At 39.9% G+C, this 12,222-nt stretch overlaps 1 protein-coding gene across 16 annotated transcripts in view; it reads right to left on the bottom strand.

Annotated features, from left to right (window-relative positions):
* Positions 1-6,829: 6,829 nt before the first annotated feature.
* The window catches only part of SESTD1 (SEC14 and spectrin domain containing 1), a 127,377-nt gene continuing 121,984 nt past the window's right edge, over positions 6,830-12,222 (bottom strand). For all 16 annotated transcript variants that reach the window (XR_010591597.1, XM_065561910.1, XM_024114743.3 and 13 more), the window contains one exon: positions 6,830-7,564. Coding sequence is in view for 15 of the 16 variants with exons in the window: in XM_065561910.1 (XP_065417982.1) it covers positions 7,435-7,564 (130 nt within the window). In the remaining variant the exon portion in view is untranslated. The remainder of the gene's footprint in view (positions 7,565-12,222) is intronic.

The raw sequence follows: 12,222 nt of genomic DNA on the forward strand, positions 1-12,222 counted from the left end.
CCCTCATGCCATAAAAATGTCAGATGAAGACGTGCACTTGTATCTCTTTCACACATGCACATATTTCTATGTTGGTGTACAAATGTTAGGATCTGAGCTGTAAACCTCCTGAGTTTCTAGAATTTTGTTTAATATGTTTTTTTTAAAAAAAAGAGATCACACTCTTAGCAGTAACACTCTGTTTACAGAGAAATATATTCTTAGACTTAATTTCCATCTTTGTAAATGTAATGGTTTGGGAATAGTACTCTGCCACTATCTCTACTGGCAATGCACATTGAGCAATAATATTCTTCTATTGTAGCACTGAGGCAAAAGTCACATAATGCAAGAACTTAAAAATCAAGGTTTTGTCTGCTCTGTGTTGACATTAAGAACTCTCTGACATTTCACAGAAGGTTGCCCTCATGTCTTTGGCCTAAGTTTCCTCTCCTCCTCCTCCCTACCTCCAAAGTGTGCAATACTCTGTCTGCCAGGTGGTTGCTACCCTCTGCTGCAGAGGTGGCTGCAGGTCAGTGGTGTTGTATATATATCATTTATAAAGTGCCTCAGAATCCTCCAGCAGAACAGTGTTATATTTAAGTAAAATAATAAGCCCTTTAGGAAGTGCCATGTGGGAAGGTTTACAAAATACACCTAAGGGACTTAGAAGCCAAAGTCAACGGGACTTAGATTCTAGCACTTTATGCATACATTGGATTTTGCCTCATTACAGTATTCATATCACTTTACCTTAGCATAACCATGAGAAGTCTGTTGAGAAAATCCGAACTGCTTCACACTTTCTCTTTTTTGTGTTGGTTCTTTTATTTCAGCCAATTGCTTTATGGCACTTTACTATTCTGAATAAAAAAAGAAAGAAGGCCAATCAATTATTCACATTTTAAAAAAAAGAGAAATTTGTAAGAGAGAAAATCAGCTAGACGCAGATTTATTTTTCCTCACTTGCACTGGCTCTGCAGGCTTTTCGGTTTCTTTAACCAAATCAGAGTTACAGTTGTAACACAAAACTATTATTTCACCATCTCAGCTGCAATTCTTCTATCTAGTAGCTATGGGGCCACTCTCATTACCACTACAAAAGTGATTTTTCCTCCCTTGGTATACTACTGTTGATTGAATTGTCTCGTTAGACTGACCTCACACTTGGTAAGGCAACTCCCATCTTTTCATGTATTTATACCTGCTCCTGTATTTTCCACTCCATGCATCTGATGAAGTGGGTTCTAGCCCATGAAGGCTTATGCCCAAATAAATTTGTTAGTTTCTAAGGTGCCACAAGGAGTCCTCGCTGTTTTTGCAAACTACCTCAGGAGTAGAATGGGATATTTATGAACACTGAACATTTGGCCTAGGGTCTGAAAAATCCTGTTGTAGCATTAAAAGACTCCTGCTGAGGCTGGAGCACATTGGAGCTCTGCAAACTATAATCCAGTGAGGCACGGGGATTCACAGCCATCCCTGCAAGCCTGAAAAGTCAGCAATGATACTGTCACTTATCCAGTATCTAAGTCTTGCTAAGAAACTTAAAAGTGCATATGAAAAATGAAAGGACAAAAACTCCATAGGACAATCCAGGGACTGCAAATACACTAAAAATCAGTTTTATCTGAAATACGGCACTTAAAATAATGGGAACATTTTTACTTCTTCAGGAATGAAACAGAGAAAATTAGGGTATAGCAATGGAGTACAGAATCATGGATAGAGAGGTAAACAATCTTTTTAGATCATCTGGGCCTGTTGCCAATGGGCCTGCAATATTATTTTCTAGTGCTTTGTTCCGGTGTATATTTGAAGTGTCTCAAACAATGGGCCATCTACCACTTCATCTGGGAGGCTGTTCCTACTGCTAAAAAGGCACTACAAAACTTCTGGCCTAGATTATTTTCTCAGATTTTCATCCCCAGCATTAATCTCTTTTTGAATAAAATAGCTGAGTGACATCTTTCTCTGGTCTCCATCTCACTAAAGTATTGTATACTCAGAAATTATTAATAAATGTTTATAAGATCCTTGGGACTCAGGTTACCTGAGTAATGGGTTGGATCAATATGCAAGAAAATGACTGAGTAAAATATTTTAGTCCTAAAACATGCCAAACTCCTATTGATTTACATGCAGTTGAAGCTCAATACTTCATGTGCTCCTCAGCATCTTACTGTAATGAACCATCACAGCCAACTCTGTACTAAATACATGACAGTTGCTTATTAGGATGTGTGTTCTAATCTAGGAGCCATTGTCAGAGCTCTTCAAGTTACATTCTCATTTACTCAGTGTACATATGTGGTCTACTGGCAGTCACATCTGATTATAGATGGAAGACTCATGCAAGTCTCAAGTTGATGTATATCTGTGTTCTTGGATGTGGTTAAAAAAAAGATTGTACTTACATAAGAAAAAACAAAGTTTTTGCAAACTGTGTAAAGCAGTTATCAAGGACACTCAATATCCCTCCTGTTCATGCTTTGTAACTGAAGCTTCATGGAAATCTCTTGTCAGCTCAACCTCAGAAAGGAAGAACATCATACACTGACTGTTGGAAACTAAGAATATTTACCTTGGGTCTGCTCAGAGTTCTTAAGCACAGATGTCTGATTATAAGAAGTCAGAAGGAGCTACAGTATTCCGTCACTCACAATTGTACAGCACCAACAGTGTTAGGTGTTCCCACAGGTATGATCTAATATTAATAGTAGACTATATGACATACGTTGTCTACAAAACTGTTGACGTATATCAACTTTTTTTCTTTATATAGAAAGATGGTAAATAGGTTTCCTATATTTCTAATTTTAAAAAAATGATTCCACAAGTCTGCATGATTTTGAAGATATCTGCACAATACGCTTTAATATATTTTCAGTATGTTACACAGGTGATTCCATGGGAGCAGATGAAAAATTTTAAGAGCAAGGGACATGGTGACAGTTGCATCATCAAAGCATCAGGCTCATCATGCACCTTGTACATCCAACATTTTGTTGATGCCTTTGCACTGGAAACAAAACAGCACCATATATTACCAGAAATGCTTTATTACACATGCAGTCAGGAACAACGCCTTACAGTGCCTCAGTTCAGAGTTGCAGTAAATTACCTGTGAGTACTTTTTTTTCTCCCTATGTAGTGTCCTACTTCCCTTCCTCCCCCCGCCCCCCCAAGCCCATTCCCAGCATCCAAACTTAAGACTGATTAAAATTTCCTTTGCTTTTCTATATGCAATGGAACGTTGGGGTATTTCAATGTTGTGTCCCCCTTCCTTACCCTGTGAAATCAAAAGTAACATTAATAGAGAAAAGATAGATAAGATAAATGAGGTAATACCTTTTATTGGGTCTATGGGTGGAAGAGACAAGCTTTAAAGTTTCAGAGCTCTTCTTCAGGCCAGGAAAAGGTAACCAGAGTGTCACAACTAAATACAAGATGGATCAGATTGATAGAAAGGCATCTGGTACTATAGAGATGGGGCTAATTAAGTACCAATAGAGAAAATATAGAAAGTCAGGCAGATGTATAGCATAACAGTTTGAATGATGGATCAGTAGATTTTTAACACCAGATTTAAGTTCCAGGATGAAGTCACGCCAGAATGTTACCCTCTGGACAGTGACGTTTTAAGAACCTATGCTAGCAATGAAACAATGAGGAGAATCGATCTGATAAGATTCACAGTAGTTGTGAAGAAGTGGAACAACTGTGACATCCTAACTCTTCACCTTTCTATTTGTGTATTTTTTGTTCCAGGATTTGCCTCTTTTACAAGGGACAAGTGTCTTCCCAGAGACATCATAAACCAGTTAAATGATTGGAGGGATTTATTTTAACTCTGGGAGACTTTATAGTCTTTAAAAAAAAAAAAAAAAAAAAAAAGAGGTTACTCACTCTTGCTAGCCCTGGAGTTCACATCTGCTGGCTGTTGTAGCTATTGTTTGCATGGATTGGGACCTTCTCTGCTCCCCTCTGGCTTGTTCCTTTGAATGAGCATAAGGGGATCTAACTACTTTGTTAACCTTTTCTTATTGTGGCTGAAAACCTTCCAGTAACAGACAAGTTACAACACAGATGGTTTAAACAGTTGTATCCTTCAGCATCCCCATGTATAAGGTCCTATCCCCTTGGGTAGTGCTAAGGGCTATACCTTTGTAGAGTCCAGAAGCACAATATCACCAGAAATAGATATAATTAATACCAAGCCATCATGAAAATGTTCCCAATTAGCTAAATTCAGCTTTAAAGAAATTATATCAAAATTAAACCTTTAGTTGTAACAGTTGAGCTCAAGAGCATTGGTAGGAAGGAAGGATTTGTAGAGACAACTGGCACTTATGCAACTGGAACTGAGAAACTATAGCCATTTCTTCTTACAAAAGATACAGGGCCAGATTCCTACCTTTCCCCATTCTAGATGTTTCCATTTATAGAGGGATTTCCCTCTGTGACACAGAGCTAGCATAGCACAAGGGCCATGTCAAGGACTGGACCAAAGGAAAGGGGGTGTGGTCAGAGTGCCAATGTGCTTGGGCAATCCTTGGCTTGCAGCCTGTTGCAGCTGGGCACAACTTAATCTTCATTCCTGTAGCCATGACATTAGTCTCCATAGCTGTCACCAAAAGCTACATGTGCAGAGGCTACAGGGCAGGGAACACTTCTTAGTTATTATGTATGTAACTGTCACATAAACAGCATTGCTGTCAGGCTGGATGCACCACACGGTTTTTAAGACTGCTCTGTATTAGAATATGTTATTGAGCCATCAAGTAGAACAAAAATATGCAAATAGCCTTAGTTTATAACGAGCAAGTGTATTGTTTTGAACACTAGCATTCTCCCAGGATTTTATGCTGCAGCCCCTTATTTATTGTCTTCAACAAATAAGACTTATAAACAACTTTTGTGAAAGTGGAGACTTTGTGCTTATTAATGGCTTGATTTAATTTCATGTTTGCGTCTTGTGTTAAATACCATTCATTCTGTTTGCTCTTCCCAAGTAAAGTTCTCTCATCCCAAAAATTAACCAAAACATAACCACCACATTCTCATTGCTTAGAATCAAACAATTCAACCTGACTTAAAATTGCTTATTGTAATATTAAATAAACCTTTAAAATGAGCATTTATACTGTAAAGTACTGTAATCCTTATTTTAAAATAACATTACGTAAATATACTGTAAAAATAAGTTAGATGCAGTAGTACATTATATATTAGTGCACTGTAAAAGATTCTGTATTTCTTGCCAAAGTACTTTGAGACATGATTTGCCATTTGCTGTAATGAGAAATCACTATTTATTTATTCACAATTTGAACTAGATGTAAACAGCTCACTTTGAATACAGTAATTTAAAAAAGCCCCAATTTTTAGATAACTTCTTCATGAAGTGAAGGTAATTATTTGACAAAGTTGAAAGTGACAAATAATTAGTAAACAAGTTACATTGAGGATCCTTTCTTTTAAAGAATATAAAGGTGGTTTTTAAAAAAAAGCTTTTAAAAGAAATATATATAAATTATTTAGAAACCCCTCAAAATTTGAAATTTAAATTGGTTTCCTTCATGACAAGTTGCTCTTTATCATTAACTCACATTTGATATAGAGCGAAATAAAGTTTAGAGAATTACAAGGAAAAAGTGAACCATCTCCTCAAAAGCAGACAAGATAGATTTAGTTTGAAGCTTCTAGCCAGGACCATTAGTAATCATGGGCTTTAGTCTAGAAGGAAGGCAGAGAGCTGAGTAGGCTTTATTTATTTATTTTTTTTAAAGTGATGATGAACTTAAACAACTATTGTGTGAATATACTTAACTTTCAAGGAACTTTTTAAGTTATGGAAGTTTTATGGAACACCGCCCTTCTCCCACCTCCAGGGAAACTAATTGTGTAGCCAATCCAAACATTAAAATGATAAATTTATTTGGAGAAAAAAAACTAAGAGACAGCCTAATGCTCCCCTCTCTGCAGACCCACACTTTGAAATCAGGTACATCAAAGAAATCCAAAAAAGTACAGCAGTGCTATGAGTCAAGAAAGTGGGAGAGATGACACAGGACACTTAAAAGTGCAAGCTGACTTTTTGACATGCTGTTTTCAAAAGGGATCAGATGTGAGAAAGGATACATGCTCTGGAAATGTGAGACTTTACTTTCCTGTATGTACATGAATGGTATGTATCTGGATTAGTTTTTGCAGGGTGAAAGGCTAGCCAAATTATGCATAGAGTTTATTTTTTTTAATCTGATTTCCTATTCTTAATAAATCTTGTTTTATTACAATCCCTGTGGTTTTAGACTGTTTGGGAATTTCATATCGACCACGTGTAATGAAATGAAAATCTTCAATCGCTCAGAAGCAATAGTGAAGGCATCTAGAGTCCACACTGCTCAACATCCTCAATTCAAAGGGCATAGACCATCCTCTCCCATTATAGGTGTCAAGAGATCTTAAATGAAACAAAGAAAACACCCACCAACCATGAACAACAAGAGTTTATATGGATGTCCTTGTTAATGTTTTGTCCTCTGTCTTGTGCACATAACAGTTTGCTATTATGCACTGCTGACTTTTCCTGGTTTTAAAAAAAATAAAAAAAATTAGTCATTGAGGGCCAGATTGTAATACCCTCCTAGCTCGCTCCAGGAGTAGTTCCACTGATGTCAGTGGAGCTATTCCTAAAGAAAGACACTACTCAGTGAGTAAGGGTACCATAATGTGACCCTTAAGAAGAATGATATGGACTTTGTAAAAATGTGGTTTTACCAACTTTGAGTATGTAACGCACAGAGTATTCGCATTTAGGAAGATAAATCATAACAACGAATTTGTATCAGATTTTTAAAAGATGGTTTTTATTAAGCACAATCAGCTTTTAATACATATCAATACAAATAGGAAAACATCTGTTTAATGAATCGGATTTATCAAAGATTTGATGGGCAGGCTGCATATTGGCACAACAGAAATGGTCATTTTTAAAGTATTACATATTAAAATTATAGGGTCACCACTGTCTACACAAACAGGTAGCTTACCTACAGCCTAAAAATACTACATCACTGGGGGGGTAAAGAGAGCTACTGTTTCATATGTGGAATTTCTACATTCTGATTAGCACCATTCAAAGCTTATGTCAGCTGTTTAACTAAGAAGCAACTGACAGGTCAGGGTAAAGCTTTACAGCAATTTTTCAGTGCAAGGTTTACAGTTCTTTTTGATAAGATACTTGGAATCTATGGTTTCATAGCATGTTAAATAATTATGGCTTGGCAGATGTACAGTGTTACGATGTTGAGGAGCAATGTTTACTTTGAAAAAGATGAGACTTTTATAATGGCTATGAAATGCATTATGTCAAATGCTGTAATATTCAGACAACATGCTGGGTTACAAACTGAAGTCTTCTTATGAGCTGGTAGATAAGGGTCCAGGCTATTAGCTCTCTGGGGTAGTGGCTTCTGGTTGTCTCAGCTGCTGCTTTTTCAGGCTAAGTAGTTTCATCTTCTCTCTAATGTGTTCTGCTGTAGAAGCCATGTCACTTGGGCTCCCAAAGTACTGCTCAGTCCTAAAAAACAAACACACACACACACAGAAAGGTAAAACAACACTAGAATTCTCATGTAAATACAAATAAACTCCTGAAAACTTCAAACAGCATAGAAATATAGGTTCTTTTCTGCTTGTAATTTTAAATGCCAACTTCAGTGGGCTTAAGAGCAGACCCTAAATTGTAATTTTGCTATGACTGATCAGAAAATAAACTCAGGACAGAATGAATATGGAGACTGAACTATCCTATCATTCACCAAAGCAGTCCCTTCAGAACAGCTATGAAGCATGTTAGCAGGTCAACGTAAGTTTGCTTTGCCACTCCCTGTGCTACATTTGTTCTGTTCTGTAGCTCAGGATGCCCAATCTGGCACTTCTGAGTACCAGATTCATTTTTTAAAAATGTGTAATTGTTATTGGCTTTTTTACTTTAATGTCCAAATAGTCAGCAAGGCAAACGTTTCTTTAATAAATATTACATCACAGTAACAAGGTTATTTGTACTGCAGTAACACCCAAAATGTGCTCTACAAATTCATAATACATCAACAACTTACACAAATACATGACATATCTCCTTATAGCTACAAGAAAAGAAAAAAAACTGTCCATTTAATTAATTTAGATTATGCTAAAAGAATATGAAGTTTTTCTTATATAAATACTACTTTAGTCATTGTCTAACTAATGTGGGTTTGATTTCATCATATAGCAACAGACACAAGTGATCAATGACATTGCAGCACCATTACTGGTTGTCCTGGGACTGCTGTTACCTTCCCTAACCATGAAAGCTGAGCACTTGTAGGAAAAAATAGACAGTACTTACAAGCTAGGAAATAGAGGAGAGGTTAGAGTGAAATTGGTTAAAGAAAGGGATGGCACACTCAATCATATAGGGACACTGTCAACTTGAAATCTAATGAAATTTAAAAAATGAGTTAAAAGTGGTTTCAGGTAGTACACTTGCCCCGAGTCCACCTGTCAATTCTTGTGGTTTTTCAACCACAGTTCCTTGCTCTCTTTAAAAAAAATTTTTTTTCTCCCCTCTTGCCATGGAAAAGACCTATAGAAGAAATACTTTACTGACAACTATACCAGGAAGAGTGAAGTTGACTATACCAATGTCAAATGCACAAAGTAAACTGAAAAAATTGAGAAAAATATTTGTTCCTCATCTCTTTCAACCTCAGCAATCAGTGGTGTTGCAGGTAAGGAGAGAAGATAAAAACTGTTCAGACAAAAGTATGTTTTTTAAGTTGACAAATGTCCCTTACAGTAATTTATCCAGAAAAGTGCAAAGCACAACAAAAAAACTGACTGTCCTTAAAAAGAGGTGACATTTCAGAGAAGGAACTATTAAAAAAAAAATACTAACACCACTATAACCACACAAAAGTACATGTGAGGCATTAGAGATGGACCCAGTTTATCAGAAATACACCATTTGATGTAAGAAAGATATCCCATTCCCGGAAATGGACAAAGTCTCCTTAACAAGATACAAACTACACAGCAATTGCTCTAACCAAAGGGTAAGATTGCTTCTCAGGAACAGAAATTAGATCAGTTCTTCATAAAGCATGCTTGTCTACTCTATAATGTATATATGGAAGAGCACACAGCAGTTGTGCACACCCATTCTAGGTAAGCACTGGATTTGGCCCAAGAGGTAGTATTTCTTCTAGTGAAATGGGTCTTAACCCAATGAGCATTATAAGAATAACTGATACTAGCCAGGATTAAATTTAGAAAAAGTATAGATAAATATTCCCACAAATAAAACACTCAGACTGGCTTTGCCAGTATTTGTAAACATTCAGAGGAATAAGTTTCTATTTGTAAGAATGATGGCAGGCAGCAAAAGCATCAATTAATTTATGAATAAATATTTGCATTGGAAATGCTCCTTCCATCATTCTAATAGCTAGGTGTAAGGAGACAGAAGGTGTGAGCAACATTTTAAAATACAACAAGCAGCAGTGGTGAACTGCCCCACCTCCACCACATGAAATGAAGGAATAGTACCTCAGCCTGCCAGTATTTCAGAGCCTGGGATAAGCTTGGTCTTTGGGCTGGTTGCAATAAGGAGGAGGAAATGACTGCCTGGGACCTTCACCCATTTTTTAAGGTGGCCCCAAAGGTTGAAACTTTACACATAACCATAACCATCAAGGGCCCAGAGGTCTTAGGGAAAAGACTTTGTGAATGACTGAGGGGAGGTTTCCAGTACTTTATTTTGCTTATGTTTATTTGTTTTGATTTCTGGTTACAATCATCCCTGGAGGAAAACCCTGACTGACCAGCAACTGGGTCTTGTTTCAGATAACTCGTTTTCAGTTTTCAGTATGTGAAATGGACATCTCAATGACAAAGAAATTAAAACATGTTTAAAAAATAATTAATTGGTGAATTTTAAGTGTTCATGAAAGATACACAGTGAGCTCAGGCCTTACATAAGCAAGAACCAAGCATGCTTTTCTGTATTTCTATTGCAGCAGTGTCTAATTGGAGCTACACCTGAAGACAATTTGAAAACTTCTGTTAGTGCAGAATGTGGCTACCTGCTTACTCAGCAGCACTTCTCAGAGGGAGAACATCTCACTCAAGCTCCCAAGCCTGTAGTTCAAAGTATGAGTGCCTTGTATGCAATCCTAGTCACTATGGATGGAGTGCATGGAAATAAAGAATACAGTTGAAAGCAATGGGCAGACTATTTCTATTGCTGATTTTTTCCCATTGGCTAGCTATGGAGTGGAACTGCCCCCTTTTCTACTCCTTAGAAAAAAATCCTGATAGCAATTCATTACACTGGTGTTTAAGCACATAAGAACGGCCATCTTGGGTCAGACCAGTCCATCTAGCCAGTATCCTGTCTTCTGACAGTGGCTGGTGCCAGATACTTCAGAGGGAATGAACAAACCAGGGCAATTTTGAGTGATCTGTCAGCTGTCATCCAGTTCCAGCTTTTGGCAGTTGGAAGTTTAGGGATACCCAGAACATGGCATTGTGTCCCGGACCATCTTGGCTAATAGCCATTGATGGACCTATCCTCCAAGAACATTCTTTTTTGAACCCAGTTATACTTTTGGTGGTCACAAACATCATCCCATGGCAATGAATTTCATAGGTTGACTGTGCATTGTGTGAAGGAGTACTTCCTTTTGTTTGTTTTAAACCTCCTGCTTATTAATTTCATTGGGTGATGGCCTCGGAGGGCTACCAGTGTGCCTAACCAAGATGGGGCCCAGGGACGACCCTGGACTCGTGACTTTCGAGCAGTTTGCAACCGCTCATTGCACATTGGGCCACTATCTTAGCCCCTTACTTAACGGGCCCAGTGCAATCTGCATATCGCAACCTCGATCCACAAGAGGCGCTGGACGACTCTAAGGTCAAGACAGCCATCTGGGACCAAACGGGCATCAACCCCGAGACTAACCACCAGCGACTCCGCTGAGAGCGGTATGCACCGGGGGCCCGACCACGAGCCGTGACACAGCAAATCCGTGACCTCTGTTGGAGGTGGCCAGAACCAGAACACCACACGAGCGTTCAAGTAGCGGAGACCGTGGCCCTAGAGCAATTACAGACCCTTCCTACCAGGGGGAAGGAGTGGGTGCAGTGGCACTGCCCGAAGACCCTCGCCGAAGCGACCTCCATAATGGAGGATTACCTGGCAGCGGAGGGAGAGGGGAAGGCCGGCTCCAAATTGGGAAACTCGGGTGAACGGAACCCCACTCCAGCACAGGGGTGCGCCCCCGTTTGTATGCCCAGTCATCGGGGACCACACCAACCTGCAGTGCAAGGGACCCAACCAGGGCGAACCTCGTGCGGAGCCAAGAGGACCCATCAGGAAGGCAGAGCACCCCCCAGAACACCCCACCCAGAGAAGGAAAGTGGGGCCGGTGTTACGAGTGCGGACAGATAGGGCATTTCCAGAGGGAATGCCCATACATGGATTGCAATTACAGGCAGGTTTGGGCCGCTGGTCTACGTGCCCAGAAGTGGGAGCCTGGTAAGATCGTCGTACCAGTGAGAGTGGACAGGACATCTACCATGGCCTTGGTGGACTCAGGATGTAGCCAGACGGTTATCCGGGCGGGGCTGGTAGAGCCCACCGGCCCCACCGGGGCCCCCATACACCTGCAGTGTACCCCACCATCTGAGTGCAGTTCGAGGCTGCTCAACAAGGAGGGTGCTGTCTAGTTGGGGTGGCCCTGACGTTAGCTTACCCAGTGATTCTGGGACACGATTGGCCAGGCTTCGCTGACCTCCTGAGAGAGTGGGGTACCCGGCCCATGAGGAAAGGGGGGGCACGGTCCGAAAGTCCTGGATTACTAGGCCAACCAGTTTCAGATGACCCCCGGTAGGGGCCCTCGGAGAATCCTGAGATAGCTGAAGGAGGCTGAGCCCCTACCGCAGCCCCAAGAGAGGGCCAGGGATGGCTGGATGTCAATGCTGATTTTCTCGAACAACAAATGGGGGATACCTCCCTCAGCCAGGCCTGGGAGCAGGCAACGGACTCCCTGGGGGAGGAAGACCCACCCCGACAGCGGCAGCAAGGCCCCCGCTTTGAGATCCATAACGACCTACCCTATCAGGTGGTCCAGGAACCAAAAGCGAAAGATCACATGCACCAACTATTGGTCCTGTGGCGGTTCCAGCGGAACT

The sequence above is a fragment of the Chrysemys picta genome, chromosome 11 (assembly GCF_011386835.1).
Source record: "Chrysemys picta bellii isolate R12L10 chromosome 11, ASM1138683v2, whole genome shotgun sequence".
Lineage (NCBI taxonomy): Eukaryota > Metazoa > Chordata > Testudines > Emydidae > Chrysemys > Chrysemys picta.